The 21598-nt window shown below is 32.3% G+C and overlaps 1 protein-coding gene across 1 annotated transcript in view; it reads left to right on the top strand.

Annotated features, from left to right (window-relative positions):
* HFM1 (helicase for meiosis 1) overlaps window positions 1–21598 on the top strand; it is a 150074-nt gene that overhangs the window by 26604 nt on the left and 101872 nt on the right. The window contains exons 7-19 of the mRNA XM_059900015.1: window positions 5285–5355; window positions 5813–5945; window positions 6586–6737; window positions 7318–7395; window positions 7615–7773; window positions 9983–10183; window positions 10267–10355; window positions 14580–14623; window positions 14731–14832; window positions 15219–15364; window positions 16286–16380; window positions 17011–17144; window positions 17945–17992. Of these exons, the coding sequence (XP_059755998.1) occupies window positions 5285–5355; window positions 5813–5945; window positions 6586–6737; window positions 7318–7395; window positions 7615–7773; window positions 9983–10183; window positions 10267–10355; window positions 14580–14623; window positions 14731–14832; window positions 15219–15364; window positions 16286–16380; window positions 17011–17144; window positions 17945–17992 (1452 nt within the window). The remainder of the gene's footprint in view (window positions 1–5284; window positions 5356–5812; window positions 5946–6585; window positions 6738–7317; window positions 7396–7614; window positions 7774–9982; window positions 10184–10266; window positions 10356–14579; window positions 14624–14730; window positions 14833–15218; window positions 15365–16285; window positions 16381–17010; window positions 17145–17944; window positions 17993–21598) is intronic.

Here is a 21598-nt window from a genome sequence, read left to right as displayed (position 1 = left end):
GTCAAGAAGCATTTCCTCTTTGTTTTCCTCTAGGACTTTTATGATTTCAAGTCTTATGTTTAAGTCTTTAATCCATTTTGAGTTTATTTTTGTGTATGGTGTGAGATAGGGGTCCAGTTTCATTCTTTTGCATGTGGATATACAGTTTTCCCATCACCATTTATTGAAATGACTATGCTTTCCCAATTCTTGACTCCTTTGTTGAAAATTAATTGACCATATGTGCATGGGTTTATTTCTGGGCTGGATATTTTGTTCCATTGATCTATGTGTCTGTTTTTAATGTCAGTACCATACTGCTTTGATTACCATAGCTTTGTAATATAGTTTGGAATCAAGACGTGTGTTACCTCCAGCTTTGTTCTTCTTTCTTAGTATTGCTTTAGCTGGTTTTGTGTGTGTGTGTGTGTGTGTGTGTGTGTGTGTGTGTGTGTGTGGTTTCATACGATTCTTAGGATTGTTTTTTCTATTTCTGTGAAGAATGCAATTGGAGTTTGGATAGGGATTGCATTAAATTTGTAGATCATTTAGGGTAGTGTGGACATTCAGCAATATTAATCCTTTGAATCCATGAATATGAAATATCTTTCCATTTATTTGTGTCTTCAATTTCTTTCATCAATGTCTTATAGTTTTCTGTTTACAGATCTTTTACATCCTTGGTTAAATTTATTTCTCAGTATTTATTCTTTTTGATGCTGTTGTTAATGAGATTATTTGCTTCATTTTTCTTTCTTATATGTCGTTGTTAGTGTATAGAAATACAATTGATTTTTGTATATAGATTTTGTATTCTGTGTCTTAGCTAAATTTGTTTATTAGTTGTAACAGATTTTTTAATTTATTTGTTTTGTTTTGGTTTTTTTTTGGTCTGTGTGTGTGGAGTCTTGGGTTTTCTATATATAGTTTCTTGTCGCCTGCAAATAGAAACAGTTATACTTCTTCGTTTCCAATTTGGATTCCTTTTCTTTCTTTGTTTTTTTGTCTGATTGCCTTGTCTAGGATATCTAATACTATGCTAAATAAAGGTGGCAAGAATGGACATCCTTGTCTTGTTCCTGACCTCAGAGGAAAAACTCAGTTTTTCATAATTGGGTATGAATGTTAGATGTGAGCTTGTTATATACAGCCTTTATTATGTTGAAGTGTATTCCTTTTGTACCCAGTTTCTTGAGAGTTTTTATCATGAAAAGATGCTGTATTTTGTCCTGTGCTTTTTCCTCATCTATTGAGATGATATGATATTTATTCTTTGCTTTGTTAAAGCAGTATATCACATTGATTGATTTGTGGATGTTGAACCATCCTATATCCCAGGAATAAATTCCATTTGATCATGGTGTATGATCCTTTTAATGTACTGTTGAATTCAGTTTCATAATATTTTGTTGAAGTTTTTGCATCTATGTTTATTAGGGATACTGTCCTGTAATTTTCTTTTCTTATGGTGTTCTTATCTGGCTTTGGTATCAGTGGAATGCTGGCCTCATAAAATGAGTTTAGAAGCATTCCCTCCTCTTTTAGTTTTTGGAAGAGTTTGAGAAGGATTGGTATTAATTCTTTTAAAATATTTGGTAAATTCACCAGTAAAGCCATCTGGTCCTGGACTTTGTTGGGAAATTTTTGATTACTGATTCAATCTCCTTACTAGTAATTGATCTGTTCAGATTTTCTATTCTTCATGATGCAGCCTTGATAGGTTCTTATTTCTAGGAATTTTCCTTTTCTTCTAGATTATCTACTTTTTGGCATATAATTGTTCATAGTAGTCTCTTATGATCCTTAGTATTTCTGTCTTATCAGTTGTGTTTTCTCCTCTTTCATTTCTGATTTTATTTATTTGAATCATCTCTACTTTTTTTCTTAGTTATCTTAGCTAAAGTTTTGTCAATTTTGTTTATCTTTTCAAAAAGACCCAGCTCATTGTTTCATTGATCTTTTCTATTGTTTTTCTGGTTTCTTATTTATTTCTGCTCCAATCTTTGTTATTTCTTCCTTCTACTAACTGTGGACTTATTTGGTTCCTCCTTTTCCAGTCCCTTGAGGTGTAAAGTTAGGTTGTTTATTTGTGATATTTCTTTTTTCTTCATTTTGGTACTTATCACTATAAAATTCCCTCTTAGAACAGCTTTTTATTGCATCCCAAAAGTTTTGGTATGTTGTGTTTCCATTTTCATTTGTCTCAAGATATGTTTTTGATTTCCCTTTTGATTTCTTCTTTGACCCAAATAGTTGTTCAGGAGCATGTTATTTAATCTCCATATATTTGTGAATTTTCCAGTTTTCTTCTTATAATTGATTTTTAGTTTCATGCTACTGTGGTTGGAAAAGGTGCTTGATATTATTTCATTCTTCTTTTAAAACTTAAGACTTGTTTTGTGCCCTAACATATGATATTTCCTGGAGAATGTTCCATGTGCACTTAAGAAGAATGTGTATTCTGTTGCTGCTGAAGGGAATGCTCTGTGTATATCTGTTAGAGCCATCTGGTGTAAGGTATAGTTTAAGTCTGATGTTTCCTTATTGATTTTCTTTCTGGATGATCTATCCATTATTGAAAGTGGCGTCTTGAAGCCCCCTACTATTATTGTATTGCTGTCTGTTTCTCTGTTCAGATCTGTTAATATTTGTTTTATATATTTAGGTGCTCCATTGTTGGGTGCATAAGTATTTACAGTTGCTGTATCCTCCCAATGAATTGACCCCTTTATCATTATATAATGACCTCTTTGTCTCTTATTACAGTTTTTGGCTTCAAGTCTATTTTGTCTGATGTAAGTAGAGCTACCTCTACTTTCTTCTGATTTCCACTTGTATAGAATATCTTTTTTCATCCCTTTACTTTCTTTGTGTGTCTTTAAAGCTGAAATGAGTCTCCTATAGGCAGCAAATAATTTAGTCCTGTTTTTTTAAATCCATTCAGCCACTTTATGACTTTTGATTAGAAAATTTAGTCCATTTACATTTAAAGTATTTATTGATAGGTTGGACTTATTGTCATTTTATTGTTTTCTGATGTTTTGTAGTTCTGTTGCTCCTTTCTTCTCCTCTTGCTCTTTTCCTTTGTGAATTGATGATTTTCTGTAGTGGTATGTTCTCACTGTTTTCTATTTATCTTTGTGTATCAACTGTAGAGTTTTGCTTTGTAGTTACCTTGAGACTCACATAAAAAAATCTTACAGTTTTAACAGTCTCTTTTGAGCTGATAAAACTAACTTTGAATGCATACAAAAGCTCTACAATTTTACATTCACTTTCTCACATTTTATGTTTTTAATGTCACAATTTATATCTTTTAATATTGTGTCTCCATTAATAAATTATTATAGATACAGTACTTTTGTCTTTTAACATATATACTACAGTTATAAGTGATTAACTACCAACATTACAATATTAGAGTATTCTGAATGCAACTATGTATCAACCTTTATCAGTGAGTTTTGTACTTTCATATGTTTTCCTGTTACTGATTAGCATCCTTTCATTTTAGCTTGAAGGAACATCCTTTAGCATTTCTTGTAAAGCTGGTCTAGTGGTGATGAACACCTTCAGTTTTTGTTTGTCTAGAAAACTCTTTATTTTTCCTTCAATTCTGAAGGACAGCTTTGCCAGGTAAAATATTCTTGGTTGGCAGTTTTTTCTTTCAGCACCCAGAATATATCATTCCACAATCTGGTCTACAAGGTTTTTGCTGAAATATTCACTCAATCTTACGGGAATTCCTTTGTATGTAGCAAGTTGCTTTTCTCTTGCTGCTTTTAAGGTTCTCTCTTTGTCTTTAACTTCTGGCAATTTAATTACTGTGAGTTTCAGTGTGGGTCTCTTGAGATTCACCTTCTTTAGTAATTTCTGGGATTTTTGGATCTGGATGTCTGTTTCTTTCCCCAGGCTAGGATAGTTTTCAGCCATTATTTCTTTAAATAAGCTTTCTTCCCGTTTACCTCTTTTTCTTCTGGAACCCTTATAATGTGTATATTGGTCCACTTGATGGTGTCCCATAAGTTCCTTAAGCTGATTTCACTCTTTCTCACTCTTTTTTTTTCGTTTTGCTCCCATGATTGCATTAATTCCACTGCCCTGTCTTCAAGTTCACTGATCCTTTCTTTCAGTTGATCTGTCTTCTGTTGAAACCTTCTATTGAAATTTTCAGTTCAATTATTATATTCATTAGCTCTATGATTTCTGTTTGGTACTTTTTAATATTTTATATGACTTTGTTGGAATTCTCACTTTGCTCATGCATTGCTTTCCTGACCTTGATGGGCATCTTTATGTGTTATTTTGAACTCTCTATCAGGTAAATCACTTGTCTCTGTTTCATTAAATTCAGTTTCTGGAGATTTATTTATTTATTTATTTTTTAAACATATTCCCCCGTTTCTTCATTTTCCTTGACTTTCTATGTTGGTCTCTGAACGTTAGATAAAACAGGTATCTCCCCAATCTTGAGAGACTGGTCTGGTATAAGAGATGAACCTTGTCAATCAACCTGGCCTGGGCTCCTAGTTACCTGTCAAACCTTTGTGATTGTCCAAGCCTCTGCCTTTGTTCTTAGTGGCTCACAGAAGTTAAGGGTGTGCCAAGATCCATCAATGTCCCAAGGGGAGGATTGCAGTCAGTCAGCACGTAGATGCAAGTTGATTAGAAGCCAGAACCTCAGTCAGCAGCTGAGAAAGTATGCAATTAAATTCCTTTCAAGGAGAAACTGAAGATGGGCATTCTTGCCTGCCCCCATTTAAAAGATGCTTATTTTCCTTGCTTGTAAATGCAAGCCCTTTTGGCTAACAGAACTGAGTGTTTTGAGAGCCCATCCCTCAGGCAGGAGCCTTAAAAATTGGGGCACTAGATGTGTGGTCCAAACCCTCTGCTCCTCAGGGAGGATCTGGGAGTTGGGGGTTTCTTTCCAATTGTATGGTGATGTGCCAGGAGTGGGATTTATGGCAAGGGTTTCTCAGCCTTTCCCACCCATTTTGATGTAGGTATTTTCTCATTCATCTGTTGTAAAGGAATCATTCAGCTAGTTTGGGGATTTCTCTCAGAGGGAATTGCTCCACGTGTAGCTGTTTGTTCAGTGGATCCATGGGAGGATAGAAGTTCAAGAGCCTCCTATGTTGCCATCTCGGTCCTTCCCTCTGTATCTGTTAATTCCTTTCTTATGATAAAATAGCAAGTATTAAACCTCATCATTAAATATTGTCAAAGGCAATATTAACTTAATTTTTAAATTGAGTAACCGATTTTTAAACTTCTGAAATATTTAACTCCTTAATGTTATTCTCAGCGGCAAAATTTAGAAGTATTTTCAAACAATTCCCATATTTCAACTATATACAGTCCAAAGCCTTTGATGATGTAAGTATTTTGTTTAATTATTATCTGCCTTTTCTTACTAGATTGTGTGCTCTCTAAGGGCAGAGACTAGATCACATTCATCTTTTTGTCTTCAGTGCTACACTCAGTGACTGGTACATTATAGGAGCTCAAAAAATGTTTGTTAAATGAATGCATGTAATTTTCATAGGTGGGTTGTTTATATTTATTAGATTTATAACAATTTTTCTGGAAGCTAAAGAAATTATTTTCTTCTAGGTCTATCTAGCATATTACTTTGACCAAACAATATGATAAATTATTAATAGTTTTATTTTTTGAGGGTGATGGATCTAGAGCCAGCTTATAATTTTAATAAGTTTAGAGGTAAAGATGTTTGAACTATTATTCCATAGAGTCTTCTTAAGACATATTTTCTAACAAATTGAGAATTGAAAATTTCTGTATATTCTATGGTTGATTAAATTTTATTTTTTAGCTTCTTTATACAGATAGGAATTTTGTGATTTGTGCTCCAACTGGTTCTGGGAAAACTGTATTGTTTGAGCTAGCTATAACAAGATTGTTAATGGAAGTACCATTGCCATGGTCGAACATTAAAATTGTTTACAGTAAGTATTTATATATTGAAAGAGTGATAATTAATTATAATAGTGATAAACCGTTGAGGTAAAAGTAAGAAATAAGTTCAAATTCAAGACATAAGAATTATTATTTGGTTTTCTATACTTTTTAAATAAAGACATGTCACATTTGGTCTTATCTGTTAACATTAAATTCAAAACACATTTTCCCAGATTTATAAATAAAAATAGTATTGGAATTGAGAATTTGGCCTTTACATGTTTATTTTTAAAAGGACAGGGAAGATGAACAAATAGAATCAAACATTTTGTAATATGAGAAATTTCCATAGGAACCTCTATTCTCTTTTTTTAGGTATATATTAAAATTTTTTTCATCAAAGTAATTTATACACATGGTTAAAAAAATCAGTGATCACAAAGGGCGATAATTTCCACCCTACCTTTCTTCATTCTTAGTTACAATTACCTGAGCAATCACTTCTTTTTCTATTTTTAGTTCTGTTTGGTGATTACTTTTATAGTTCTAAATAATATGTTTATATTGTTAACTTTTAATTTATAAATACTAGGCAGCACCTAGATGTGTGCTAACTTTATTAACTATTTGTGAAAATAATTTTTAAATTGCACTGATATTTAAAATAAATATCTTATATTGTTGTAGTGGCACCAATAAAAGCCCTGTGTAGTCAGCGTTTTGATGATTGGAAAGAAAAATTTGGACCAATAGGATTGAACTGTAAAGAACTCACTGGAGATACAGTAATGGATGACCTATTTGAGATTCAGCAAGCCCATATTATTATGACAACTCCAGTAGGTGTTGCTTATATTTTATTATTTCCTTGGATTATTAGCAAATATCTCTTTCTCTTCACCATGGAAAAAAGTTAAAAGAAAATACAAAGTAGAAGACTATATTTGCAATGTGAAGCAAACAAACAAAACGTACTAGTATTCAGGGTACATACGGAATACTAACAAATCAATTAAGTAAAAGACAAACAACCAAATGGAGTAAATAGGCAAAAGATATGAATAGGCAGTTTGTTATTGTGGATGATTTGTAATCATACTTATTGCTTGTATTCTTTATCCAAATATTATGTATTGTAGCAGGAGGACCTTGGTAGAGCTTAGAAAGGGTAATTAGACTATACTTTTGAATATTTTTGATTAAACTTAAAAAATAAATGGGGGTTCAATTTTTTAAACACATGATTATCAAAATTATTTAAAATTTTAAAAATCTTTAAGTATCTTTTCGGATACTTTTAAGACATCAACTAAAATATTGCCCATCGTTTGTAACAAGTCATGTTAAAAATTTTATCACACCTTAGTAATACTTATTATAATTCCTTATCATGTTAAACCACTTGCATTTTTTCTCTAGGAAAAATGGGATAGCATGACCAGAAAATGGAGAGACAACTCTTTGGTCCAACTGGTTCGATTGTTTCTCATTGATGAGGTAGTGAACACGTTATTCACTTTCAGAGATAAACATGAAGAGATGATTTGAATGGATATACAGAAACAAGACATTTTCAACCAAACTCTATGTTTGCTTTATCCCTTCAAGTGGAAAATGCTTATTTTCTTAAGGAAGAGTGTTTAATATTGTTTTACATTTTAATTGACTAGATAGATTTTTATTTTTATAGCTAATGAGTCTTAATTTTTTTCTCAGATACACGTTGTCAAAGATGAAAATCGTGGACCAACTCTTGAAGTTGTAGTCAGCAGAATGAAAACTGTGCAGTTTTTATCTCATGCTGTAGAAAATACCAGCAGTATTATTCCAGTGAGATTTGTAGCTGTATCTGCAACAATTCCAAATGCTGAGGATGTAAGTTAGAATTTTAGTCTATCAGATTTTGTTATGACTTAGTGAAATATTTAATCTTAGAGAAAAGTGAGGTGTTTTTTTTTTTTTTCTGTAAATCACCTAACCAATTTAATAGGAAAGTTATATCGTGGAAAGTTATGGTTAGATCTCATAGGTATGACAGCATTAAGGCCATCAAATTTGGTTGATTGGGTTTAATAAAATATGTTTGGTGCGAGTCTGTTGTTTAATAGTATCTAAAAGTCATAATTTCATGGGTTTTAGACACTTCATAATATGAGGTGTTATGTTACCCCCAATTCTATGTGCCTGGAATTGTGGTAAGCACTAATGATAGATGCAAAAGTGAAAACATGTAGACCCTGCTCTTGAAGAGGATCTCATGGTTAATAGGGTACATGAACATGTAAAGAAATAATTGTACAATATTATACTTTCTATAACAAACATGTGTCCTAATTTTCTTCTTCAGTTTTTTGGCAAACTTGAAAAGTAGTACAATTTCACTCTGCTTTCTTACTCCTATTTACTTCTCAGCCTACTGTAATATGACTTTTCCCCCAGCTAATTCTTAGAAATTGTTTCCACAAAAGCTGCTGTACAGTATTCTCTAATCCAACGTAAAATTTTGCCTTTATCTTTAGTTTAGCACAGTTAATCCTTTTTGTTCTTAAAATGACAACTTGTTTTGTTTATATTCAAGAATAATAGAGAACATTTTAAAGTATGTGTAAATAAAAAAACCCCAGCATTTGTCCTTCTAGATTTATTGATGGAATCATAATATACATACACTTTTATGACTTGCATGTTACCTACAAATGTTTCCATGTTATTAAGTACTCTTCTTAAATACAATTTTTTGTGGTTTTATTGTAATTTATTTAATACCTTAATGGGGGAAGATTGTTTCCATTTTTTGCTATTGTAAATAGTGCTGAAATTATATCTAAGAAAACATTGCCATTATTTCCTTAGGATGGTCTGCTAAAGTAGAATAACTGAGTCAAAGGGTATATAAAACTCTAAGAACACAGTGCTTTCAATAAATGTTATATTCATTTATACCTCTACCATCAGCCATTTCTCTGTATTCTAACGCTGGATAGTATAATAATGAAATTATTATTGTTATTATTACTTTTAAATAGTTCTCAAATTTGTTATTTAAAATGGTACCTTATTTTAAAATTTTGTACTGCTTTGATTACTACTGAAGTAAATATTTTTAATATATTTGTCAACTACTTTAAGTTCATTTTTGCAACCTGCAAGGTCATAGACTTTACCTTTTTTTCACATTGGGATACTAAACTTTTCTTATTGATGTGTAAGCAGTTACAAAATATCAATACTCTGTAATTCTTGAAACTCTCTTCCCCTTTGTGATAATCACTACTTCTGTGAATGCTGTCTCTCTGTCTCTTTCTACAAGTCCTCTACCTCAGGTTTCCCCTGAGTTAAGGCCTTCATCCTTTGCCTTCTGCTCCGCTCAAACTGTAAATTCTTGTTCTCATCCCTACCCATGAGAGCCTTGAAAATGTTTTAATATTTCCTTCCTATGCCATTAAAAACTCATTACTTTATCTTCCTGTCAAAGAAACAATCAGTTTCATAGCAGGGCACAAAGCCTGATTACTAACCAGGCTATGTGAAGTTAAGGATTGCTCTCCACAGCTCCAGAAATTAACTAAGGACTCTAGCATTGAGTCTGAAATGTGCTTTTGGCACTGCCATCTCTCGGTGTTTATTTGTTCTTTGTTTAAAAAAGTTGTCAGCCTTTGCCAGTCTAAGCCAATCATTTCTTTGCTACTCTTCAGCTAATATTTAGGATAACACAAAAGAAGTGTCAGCCATATCTGGGCATCATTCTGAAAAATAGCAAAGGAGTTACAGTGCTAGTGAGAAATTTGACTTCTCTGTTGAAATTAATTTTAATTTTACTTTAGACTCTTAGGAGGAAAATAAAACAAAATAATAATAATTAATTGGAAGTTTACCATGTTAAAAGTGGGTATAATCTTGAAACACTGTTACTGAAAATATTTACCAATATATCAATAGAAGTGTCACTAGAATATGTAATGTTGAAAAATACTACTTGACTAAATATTTTTAAACTTGACTTTAAAGTGAACTGTAATTGGGCTTTTTAGCCATAAAACTTTACTAGAAAAAAATTTAATGTGTACGTTTCTGTCATTTAAAGATTGCAGAATGGCTTTCAGATGGTGAAAGATCTGCTATATGTCTGAAAATGGATGAGAGACATAGACCAGTGAAACTTGAGAAAGTGGTCCTTGGATTTCCCTGCAGTAATAACCAAACCGAATTTAAGTTTGATTTAACCCTCAACTACAAAATTTCCAGTGTTATACAAACGTACTCTGATCAGAAACCCACGCTTGTGGTATGGTTTGTTGGTTGCTTATTTTTTAGTGTAATGTTCAGTTTTTAATATGATTAATACAAAAATTATTCATTCATTTTTAGTTTTGTGCAACAAGGAAAGGTGTGCAACAGGCTGCTTCTGTTCTTGTGAAAGATGCGAAATTTATTATGACTGTGGAACAGAAACAGAGGTATATTTTAAAATTTTTTATTGGAGGTAGAAAGACTTTTAGGGATAACCTAGATGAGAAGAGAAAACTGGGTTGACCTTTTCAAGTTACTTGACCTCTCTAAGCCTCAGTTTCCTCATCTGTAAAATAAAGATAAAAGTAAGTTGGAAGATTAAGTAAGGCAATGAATCTTGATGCAACTGTGATCCTGTCTTTATTTCATAGCCAGATTTGAAAGATTATTCATATTGCTGTCTTCAATTTTTTACTCACTTTCAATCCAGTATCTGTTGTAATCTTTTACTAAAGCTGATCTTGTTAATTGACCTCTCAGGAGCTTCTAACACATTTGACCACTCCCACCTAATTTAAAAATTCCAGACTCTGTGTTTCCATGATCATTTCTACCATGTTTCTTGCTACTTTGATTTCTACTCATTCTCAGTCCCTTTTCACTTATAATACCTGATTCTTAAATGTTAACATTCTAGGGGTTCTCTCCAAGGTTCATTCTTTCTAATGCCACACTCCTAGGTATTTGAGTCTCATTATCACATGGGTTCAAGGAATATATGTATACACATATTTATATATGTCTGTGAATTTACAAATTTACAGCTCCAACACAGACCTCCATTCTGAGCTCCAGGTCTACCGGCCATCTGCCTGACATCTCCGATTGTATATCTGTGGGCATGTCAAACTCAGTATGTCCAAAAGAGAACATTGATTCTTTCTCTCAAATCAGTTCCTCCTCCAGTGTTCCCCATCCTGATTATTTATCATCTCCCTAGTTGCTCATGCAGAAACCTGTCATTGACATCTCCTTCACCTTCTTCCCCGTAGGCAATCAATTACCAAGTCCTGTCTATTCTTACTTGTAAATATATCTCAAATATATCATTTTATCTTCATCAGCACTGCCACCTACCCCATTCAAGTAATTATTAATCTCTTGCCTTTTATCTGATGACCACAAACACACTCTTATCCCACTTTAATCTGTTATATGCATAGCAGAGTGATTGTTTAAAATTACAAACCTAAACATGTCATTTTTCTGCCTGAAACACTTTAATAGTTTCTTGTTGTCATTAGGCTAAAATCCTAAATACTTAATATCGCCTGCAATACCCTGTATAATGTGTTCTGTGAATACACCAAACTGTTATCCTACACAGAGCTTTCCTGAATCATATTTTCTTTGCCCAGAATTGTTTTTTACCTCTTATTCATCCTTCAAGTCTCACCTTTAGTATCAGTCTCTTAAGAAGTTTTCCATGATTCTTAATGTCCCTTTATTTGCTTTTACAGGCACCCTATATTTTTATTTCATAAAACTTACTGTAATTATAATAAATATGCTTTTGTTTAATTGTTACTTAATATCTGTTCTATTCCTTAGATTGTAAACGTCTTGAGGAAAGAAGGACTCATGGTCATCTTATTTACCCCTCAATCTTAGCAAGACTCAGCAGAGTGCCAGCACATGCTTACTACTAATATTAGCTTATTATTAATAACAACTTTTGGAAATAAATAAATAAGTTTAGTGGTAGACCTCAAGCCAAAATTGGATTAGATCATTACTTGTGGATACGAGCAGATACTGATTTTTCTGACTAATTTTCTATGGGGGGAGATGTACTTTTCTTCACTTTGGATCAGATCAGCTTTCCAATTACAGTCTACCCTGTGGCTACACCTCTGGTTACTTTTCAACCAAAGATGTGTACCAAACCTAGAGGATACCACTTTAGCTTTCTGACATTTGACTTTCTATCCACTAAAAGGGTGGATCTCTAGTCATTTAGTGCATTAAAGAATTACCTATGCAGCCACCTATGCATGCTGTATATACTATTTTCATAATTTTACTTCTGCTTTAAGGATTTAACTTGATCTCCTTAGTTACTGCCATAAGATAAAAACTCTCTATGGTGCAGCTTTTGTTACAAACATCAGCAAAGCATGATTAAACAATAAGATGCAGTAGAGAGTCAGAGAAAGAGAAACTGAAATAGAGCTTTTAGCCAAAAAAGTACATGAGGTCTAAGAGGTAGACAGAAAGGGAAAATGTGAAATTAATGCTATCAAGATAACAATAACATAGATTTCTTTGTACCTACTTCTTTGTTTTATAACCTAGAGAATATTTATCATATATCACAGTCAGTCTGTTACTCAGGAACAATAAACAGTTGAATAGATTACCATTTGTATGTTCGGCTTTTACTTCATTCCCTGAGAAAAGCATAAGTGAAAAGGAGTGGAATGCCATTTTGAGTTGCTATAGACTAGGGGAAGAGACCGCTGCTTATGTCAATTCCCCTTTAACCAGTCACATTCTAGCAGCTCCCACAAGATTTCTTTTTGCCCATGAACCCCAGATTCTGTTACTAAGGTTTCTAAACTTGTCTAGCATGCCCAACTTTTTGTGTACTCTGGTCTCTTTAGCTTTTTCAAAAATAATTTTTCTGTTGTATCATGCATTTAACTTAAAAATATTTCTATATTTTGAAAAATTTTAGTTAACGTCAGGAAATTAATTGGTAGTATTCTCATAGTGAAAATGTTTCCTGAGCCTTTGGGGGTATTTTTCTCTCTTTTTTTTTTTTTTGTTGATTTTATTTATAATTATTTATTTCCTTATTTTCCCCAGTTTTATTGAGATATAATTGACATACAGCACTGTATAAGTTCAGGGTGTACAGAATAAAGATTTGACTTACATATAGCATGAAATGATTACCACAATAAGTTTAGTGCATATTCATCATCCATACATATAGATACAAAATTAAAGAAATAGAAATGTTTTTCACTTGTGATGAGAACTGTTAGGATTTACTCTCTTAACTTTTATATGTAACATGCAGCAGTGTTAATTATATTTATCATGTTGTACATTATATCCCTAGTGCCTATTTATCTTATAACTGGAAGTTTGTGCCTTTTGACTCCTTCATCCAGTTGCCCCTCCCCACCCCCCAACCCCTCCCCTCTGGTAACCACAAATCTGATTTCTTTTTCCATGAATTTGTTCCTTTTTTGAAGTATAATTGACCTTCAGCACTGTGTTAGTTCCTATTACACAACACAGTGATTTAGTATTTCCATACATTTCAAAATGATCACCATGATAAGTCTAGTTACAATCTGTCACTATGCAAGATATTACATAATTATTGACTATATTCCCACACTCTACATTTTGTACCCATGACTCATTTATTTCATAACTGGAAGTTTGTTCCTTTTAATCTCCCTCACCCATTTCTTTCCTCCACCCACCTCTCTCCCCTCTGGCAACCACCTGTTTGTTTTCTGTATCTATGACTCTGTTTTTATTTTATGTTTGTTCATTTGTTTTGTTTTTTAGATTCCACACGAGTGAAATCATATGGTATTTGTCTTTCTCTGTCTTACTTATTTCACTTATTTGTCTTTCTCTGACTTATTTCACTTAGCATAATACCCTGTAGGTTCATCCATGTTGTCACAAATGGCAAGATTTCATTCTTTTTTATGGCTGAGTAATATTTTATACACACACACACACACACACACACAAGTACCACATCTTTATCCATTCATCTATTGTTGGACACTTAGATTGTTTCCATATCATGGCTATTGTAAATAATGCTGCAATGAACATAGGGGTGTATATGTCTTTTTGAATTGGTGGTTTTGTTTTTGTTGGATAAATACCTAGGAGTGAAATTGCTGGATCATATGGTAGTTCTACTTAAAAATTTTTGTGGAATCTCCATATTTTCCATAGTGGCTGCATTAATTTACATTCCCACCAATAGTGCATGAGGATTCCCTTTTCTCCACATCCTCACCAACACTTATTTGTTGTCTTTTTGATACTAGCCATTCTGACAGGTGTGAGGTTATATCTCATTGTGGTTTTGATTTCCATTTCCCTGATGATTAGTGATGTTGAGCACCTTTTCTTGTTCTGCTGTCCATTTGGATGTCATCTTTGAAAAAAATGTCTATTCAGGTCCTCTGCCCTTTTTAAAATTGGATTATTTAGGTTTTTTTTTTCTTAGTTATAAAATTAGGGACTTCTCAGTATGAAAGTTAGATATTCTCTACTTCTTAACGATGGTTTTCAAAAAATGATGTTGTGAAAATATTTTGATATCTGTAATCTTCAAAATAATTAACTAACACACTAAGAGTTTTGATGTTAATGGGAATAACTCAATAATTTTGTGTTTTTTAAAATAGGTTACATAAGTGTGCATATTCCATAAGAGATTCAAAACTGAGAGGTAGGTTTAGAGATAATTTTTGAATAGTATTTTCAGCTATAGATAAAAAGAGCCAATTACTGATGAAATATCAACAGTACATAACAGATGATATATTTCTTTTATAGATATCTTAATACATGGTGTTGGTTATCATCATGCTGGTATGGAGCTGTCAGATAGAAAAGTCGTTGAAGGAGCTTTTACTGTTGGAGATCTACCAGTTCTTTGTAAGTAAAAGATATTCTTGTGAATATTATAAGATCTTTAGGAAAAAGAAAAAGCTCAGGTATTCTGACTTATTTCTGTTTTTCTTCCAAGAATCTAAAATTATATAACTATCCATACATATACGTGCTATAGTAAACTCTCTGGCAATTTTAGTTCTTTATCATCTTACTGAACATAGTGCAATTTGAAAAGTAAGAATTAGTAGCTTTTTGGTTTTAAGAAATATTATTTTACATTGTAATGTTGTTTTCTTCTTTCTTTTTATTCTGAATTTCCTATATATGAGTTTTATTACATTTATAAGAATATATCTTTTATAAGAAAATGTTTACTTGAAGCAATAAAGTTATATGACTTAAAAGTAATATTCCTTAATTTGATGCAGTTACTACCAGTACCTTAGCCATGGGAGTAAATTTGCCTGCTCACCTAGTAGTTATAAAATCTACAATGCATTATGCTGGAGGAATGTTTGAAGAGTACAGTGAAACAGATATTCTACAGATGATTGGTAGAGCTGGTCGACCTCAAGTAAGTGACAGTTTTTCACTTTTTGTAATTTATTTTAAAGACAAGATAAAAAGTAAAAAAAAAAAATAATTGTGTATTTTTTGTTAAACAAAAGATTAACATTTCACGTTTAGATTAGGTTTAAATATAAATGTAACTAAGAAAATCTACTTTAATGGAGGAGTAGAAGTAAAACAAGTCTCACCAAAGGAGACATACTCCCTTCATTCCCTCTAAGCCCCCATTGGTTGATGAATGGTTGGGTTTATTAATGTGTATGCTGTTAAAGGGTTTTTTTGGTTTTGAGTTGTTTTGTTTTTGTTTGTTTTTTATTCTGAATAGGGATGCTATTGGCATTTTGGATGGGACAGTTTTTCATTGTGTAGGACTGTCATACATTGCAGAACATGTACCATCCCTGGATCCTAGCACAAAATGCCAATAGTGGTCCCAAGATATTGTGACAATTAAAAATCAGCCCATACACATTACAAAACATGGCCTAATCTGACAGATTCTTGAATAAAGAAGTCATTCATATAGGTACTAAGGGAAAATTTAGGAAGAATATCTTTTCAAAGAATATCAAAATATTATGTTATACAAATTTATAATTATTATAGGATAAATTAGATTATATGTAAATTGCACTGAATCTTACAGCTTTTAACCAGTTACCTAAGTTTGTTTTGATTTTACTACTGCCAAAATTATGTTACATTGAAACCAAAGTGGTACTTTTACATCTATACTCTTGGAAGGTTTTTAAGTCAAATTTTCAGTTAACATTCAAATTCAGAAGCATTTTTAAGGCCTTTTTGACCTGTTGTTTAAGACAGGGAACTGTTTAATATAAAATGAAAATCTTGAGTTATTGAAGAAGACTGGTATCAACATGTGCTTTTCTTTACTAAATTTCTCTGTTTTCTTTTTTTCTTCCAGTTTGACACTACAGCTACTGCAGTTATTATGACTCGGTTAAGTACAAAAGAGAAGTATATTCAGATGCTAGCTTGTAGTGACACTGTAGAAAGCAGGTAATATGGAACATATTCCCAAAAGACGTTAATATGTTAATGTTAATATAGGCTATATTTTTCCTTTTAATATGTTAGGGGATTTTCTAAGGCCATTTTCTTGAAACTTTTCAATAATCTAATTAGAAAGTTTGTGTACTTTTAAGAAATTTAATAGTTAAAAAAGAGACAGTGTAATATCTTTGTTCAGCAATGCTTCTTAGCATGCAGTTGCATGTATCCTTGTTATAAAAGGCCAAATTAGTAATGGGAGGAATGTAATTTTCACATCTTTTTACATCTTTAAAATTTGCATAATAGTAGGAGACAGGCAACCTGAGACCTTTTAGTAAAGTGTTTGATTATAATACTTTTGGGGAAAATAGGATGTAATCCACTCCCCACCCTTTTTTTAAGCAATAATGTCTTCTAGATCCATGGAGTAGAGAGAAATCTATAATCTTTTTAAAAGTTAAACTGACATTTTAAGGCTTTGTCCTATTTTTGAAAATTAAGTTAACTTTCATGAATTATTAAAGTAACAATATTATTCAATTATATTATTGAATTATTCAAATATTATTCTAAACAAGTAAGAGTTGTATGGCACTGAAATATATATTACTAATGAAAAGGTTTTTTTTCCATTAGTTTGCACAGACATCTTATTGAGCATTTAAATGCGGAGATAGTATTGCATACCATCACAGATGTGAATATTGCTTTGGAATGGATACGATCAACCTTGCTTTATATCAGAGCCTTGAAAAACCCATCTCATTATGGTTTGTTACTTTGATTTTGAAGAGTAGTAATTTAATCAAGCCAACTGGGCCTACTTTATACTAATAAGTCACAGAACAGATTATATAAACTAATAGGTAGCAGAAGTAAAAACAATTATAACAAATACAGTTAGAGCAAGAGTAGAGAAACGTGAGAAATCTTTATCTGTTTTACTTCTAGTCTTTTAATAAGGCTTGAAATCAACACCATTAAAAATAGATCTTTTAGAAAAAAATTATCTCAATAAACATTTTTAAAATGCCTAAAATTATTTAAAATAAGTTAAAGTCAAAAAGAAGTTTTGAATTTTGTCTGAACTGGTGTTCAAATCAAAGTATATAGTAATACTGTTGCTGCTGGAATTTTCATCTTGCTTCTAAAGCTAGCACACATATGGTTATGTTGCTTCTAGAGGGTTCTTTCATGTGGTACAGGTTATAAAATAAAAATGCTTGGGATTGCAGGATATCAGATTAAAACCTGACGTGTTATAATACCATTCTAATATACACAGGTTCAAAATTTTCAGACCTCTAAGGAAAAAAAATACATGTAGTATTCCTGGTCACTGTTATACAATAAAATGAACAAGAGATAGCCAATTGATATTGAAAGGATTTCACAACAGTGGGTATTTTCTGTAGATGTTTAAACCTTGTTTTAACTATAAGCTACTTTTTTCTTCTATTTAAGATTGAGTTAGATTACTCTTTTCTAGTTAACTGGGGTATAAATTGAGCCTATAAAGATGAATTCATCTCATTCTATTTTATTTTTAATAAATTGTCATAACATATAGGTTTTGCATCTGGATTGAGCAAAGATGGAATTGAATCAAAATTACAAGGTTAGATGCATTTCCTTCTAAAAAATTATATTCTATAAATTTTAATGAAAAAGTCTAGTTATTATGAAAGTAAGAATGCTCTGGTAAAGTATTTTTTAAAGTAACCTTGTTTGCAGAAAAGAAAATATGGATTTCTTTTTCACAGGTAAATAAAGCTTGGTGCATGTACTTTTTTTCTGAATTAATCTATTTATTAATTCTATCAGAATATCAGAATATCTTCCTTTGTATAACATGTTAACTTGGTTTGTTTTTTATTTTTAAAATGATCCTGGTCTTTGGAAATGTTGCCTATAGATACTCAACTCTTTATGTTCCTTTTTTAGTTTAATTTTAATTGAAAATATAAGCCAAGCTTGATTATGGGCTTCTTATCCTAATCTGTGCTAGTGAAGTATTCCTATCAAACCTCAGTTTTAGTTTTCAGTTAATCACTCAGTATTTCTTTACCTATCTTTTAAAATATCAAAAGATTGTTAAGCATTTATTAGGAGTAGAAATTGCTGCCTCTTCATTGTATTGAGACTGTCTTCCAGGAAAAGAAAATACGTTAGATCCCTAAAAATATTTAGCCAATTTTAACTTATTCTCTACTTGGATATACACATATGGCAAATAAAAATGCAGAGATATGGATGAAGCAGTAAAATTGTCTTTCTTAAAGAATAAATATATTGTTAAAACATGCTGATTAGCAATAGCTTATGTTCATGATGCAGCTGTTGAGAAACAGATCTATAATATAGTTGTATTATTCTTTATGTTTTGACCAAATTTGTAATGGAGTTTTAAAAGCATATATTTTTTATCATAATTATCAAATACACAAAATGAGACAGACCAAGAAATATCTTGCTATATTCTGGTAACTGTAAAGATTTAACTTTTCTTAAATGTTCTTAACAGTTCATATTTGTCTTATTTTCAGTTATTATAGGTGGCTAAGTTTTGCCTATAAGGAATAGCCAAATTTATTATATAACTGGATAGAATGTTTTGGTTTCCTTGGAGGTCTGCCTTAAATTTCTTAGGAAGGGTCTTTAGCATAGAATATGCTGTTTCCTAAATTTGGTTATACTTTCTTACTCAGTATCCTCCAGTAGCTCTCCCATCACTCTTAGAATAAAGTGCAAACTTTCACCAGAACCCACAAAGTCCTGTTTGGTACCCCCATGCCTATTTCTCTAACTTCATCTCTTGTCACCTTCCTCTCATTTATTCCACTCTGTCCAGATTGGCTGTCTTGCTGTTCCTTAACCACATCAAGCTTGTTCACACTTCAGGTCCTTGCACTCTCTTTATTCTTGAAACACTTCTTGCATATTTTACGTGGCCTGAACCGTCATTTCATTCAGGTCTTTGTTTACATATCAACTCCTCAGAGAAACCTTCCTGGACTACCTTATTTAAACCCACATTTACAGAGACGAAGGAAAAACAATTTCTATATTGTTACTGCTGCTTTCCTGCTCTTGGAAAAGGTGATGTGTTTATGTTGAAAATTAGGATGACTACATTCTTACTTTAATCAGAAGTTATAAGCTGTGTATCTGAAATACACATAAGCTTAATTAAAGAAAAGCTTAAAAAACTCTGTTATTCTTTAGTTCCTTTCTCAGCTTTATTTTCCTTCATAATACCTTTCTTTTTTTTTAATTTTTATTTTATATTGGAGTATAGTTGAGTAACAATGTTGTGTTAGTTTCAGGTGTACAGCACAGTGGTTCAGTTATACATATACATGTATCTATTCTTTTTCAAATTCTTTTCCCATTTAGGTTATTACAGAATATTGAGCAAAGTTCCTTGTGCTTATACAGTAGGTCCTTGTTGGTTATCTGTTTTAAATATAGTGGTGTGTACATGTCAATCGCAAACTCCCAATCTCTCCCTCCCTCGTAATACTTTTCAATACCTGAGATTATATTATTTATTTGTTATTGATTGCTTTCTTCAGTAAAATACAAATTTTAAAGAGGAAGAACCTTGCCTTGTTCACTACTATAAACTTTAAGCTTAGAATAGTGCTCAGCATATAGTAAGCATTCTTGTTTGATTAACTTACTGAATATTAATTTTTTTGAAGTTGAAAATTGAGAGCATTGGTTTTTTTTTTTTATTTAAGTGTAGTTGATTTACAATGTCATGTTAGTTTCAGGTGTACAGTATAGTGATTCAGTTTTATATATATGTATATTCTTTTTTAGATTCTTTTCCCTTATAGATTATTACAAAATATTGAGTATAGTTTCCTGTGCTTATACAGTAGGTCCTTGTTGGTTATCTATTTTATATACAGTAGTGTGTATATGTTAATCCAACCTCCTAATTTATCCCTCCCCCTCTTTCCCCTTTGGTAACCATAAGTTTGTTTTCTGTGTCTGTGAGTCTCTTCCTGTTTTGTAAGTAAGTTCATTTGTCTTTCTCTGTCTTGCTTACTTCACTTAGTATGATAATCTCTGGGTCCATCCATCCATCCATGTTGCCACAAATGGCATTATTTCATTCTTTTTTATGTCTGAGTAATATTCCATTATGTGTGTGTGTGTGTGTGTGTGTGTGTGTATATATATATATATATATATATATATATATATATATATATATATATCACATCTTCTTTATCCATTCCTCTGTTGATGGACATTTAGGTTGCTTCCATGTCTTGACTATTGTAAATAGTGCTGCAATGAACATTGGGGTGCATGTATCTTTTCAAATTATAGTTTTCTCTGGATATATGCCCAGGAGTGGGATTAGAGGATCATATGGTAACTCTATTTTTAGTTTTTTAAGGAACCTCCATACTGTTCTCCGTAGTGGCTGTACCAATTTACATTCCCACCAACAGTGTAGGAAGGTTCCTTTTTCTCCACACCCTCTCCAGCATTTATTATGTGTAGACTTTTGTTGATGGCCACTGAATGTTAATTTAATAGTGGGTAATTAAGAAAATTAGCAAAGACTTCAAAAGCCTTACTTAACCAAACACTTAAAACTATCAAGCTGCCTTAGCAATGTTGCTTAAACTAAAGTATTTTTCAAAGAACCTTGCTTTCTAAGGGCTATTTTTTTTTTTTTAATTTAAAAAAAAATTAATTAATTTATTTTCTTATTTTTGGCTGTGTCGGGTCTTTGTTTCTGTGCAAGGGCTTTCTCTAGTTGTGGCAAGTGGGGGCCACTCTTCATCGCGGTGCGCGGGCCTCTCACTATCGCAGCCTCTCTTGTTGCGGAGCACAGGCTCCAGACGTGCAGGCTCAGTCGTTGTGGCTCACGGGCCCAGTCGCTCCGCAGCATGTGGGATCTTCCCAGACCAGGGCTCGAACCCGTGCCCCCTGCATTGGCAGGTGGATTCTCAACCACTGCGCCACCAGGGAAGCCCCTAAGGGCTATGTTTTTTTAAGTGGCTATTCTATATAACATTGAATAGGTTGTGGTATTCCCACTCTCTGCTGTTAACTGCCTCCAATCTCCTGGGCTTTATAGCAGGGAACAGAGAGAACACTGAATGCAACAGGTTACTACAATTGACTGCTCTGGTCCCCATCAATCAGTGAGAGTGAACTTGCATTGCTTCCTATTCAGAGGTTCCTTCCAGGTGCAATA

Source organism: Balaenoptera ricei, chromosome 1, assembly GCF_028023285.1.
Source record: "Balaenoptera ricei isolate mBalRic1 chromosome 1, mBalRic1.hap2, whole genome shotgun sequence".
In the NCBI taxonomy this organism is placed as follows: Eukaryota; Metazoa; Chordata; class Mammalia; order Artiodactyla; family Balaenopteridae; genus Balaenoptera; species Balaenoptera ricei.
The sequence above is the reverse complement of the archived record's forward strand: the minus strand, read 5'-3'. Positions and strand labels throughout refer to the sequence as shown.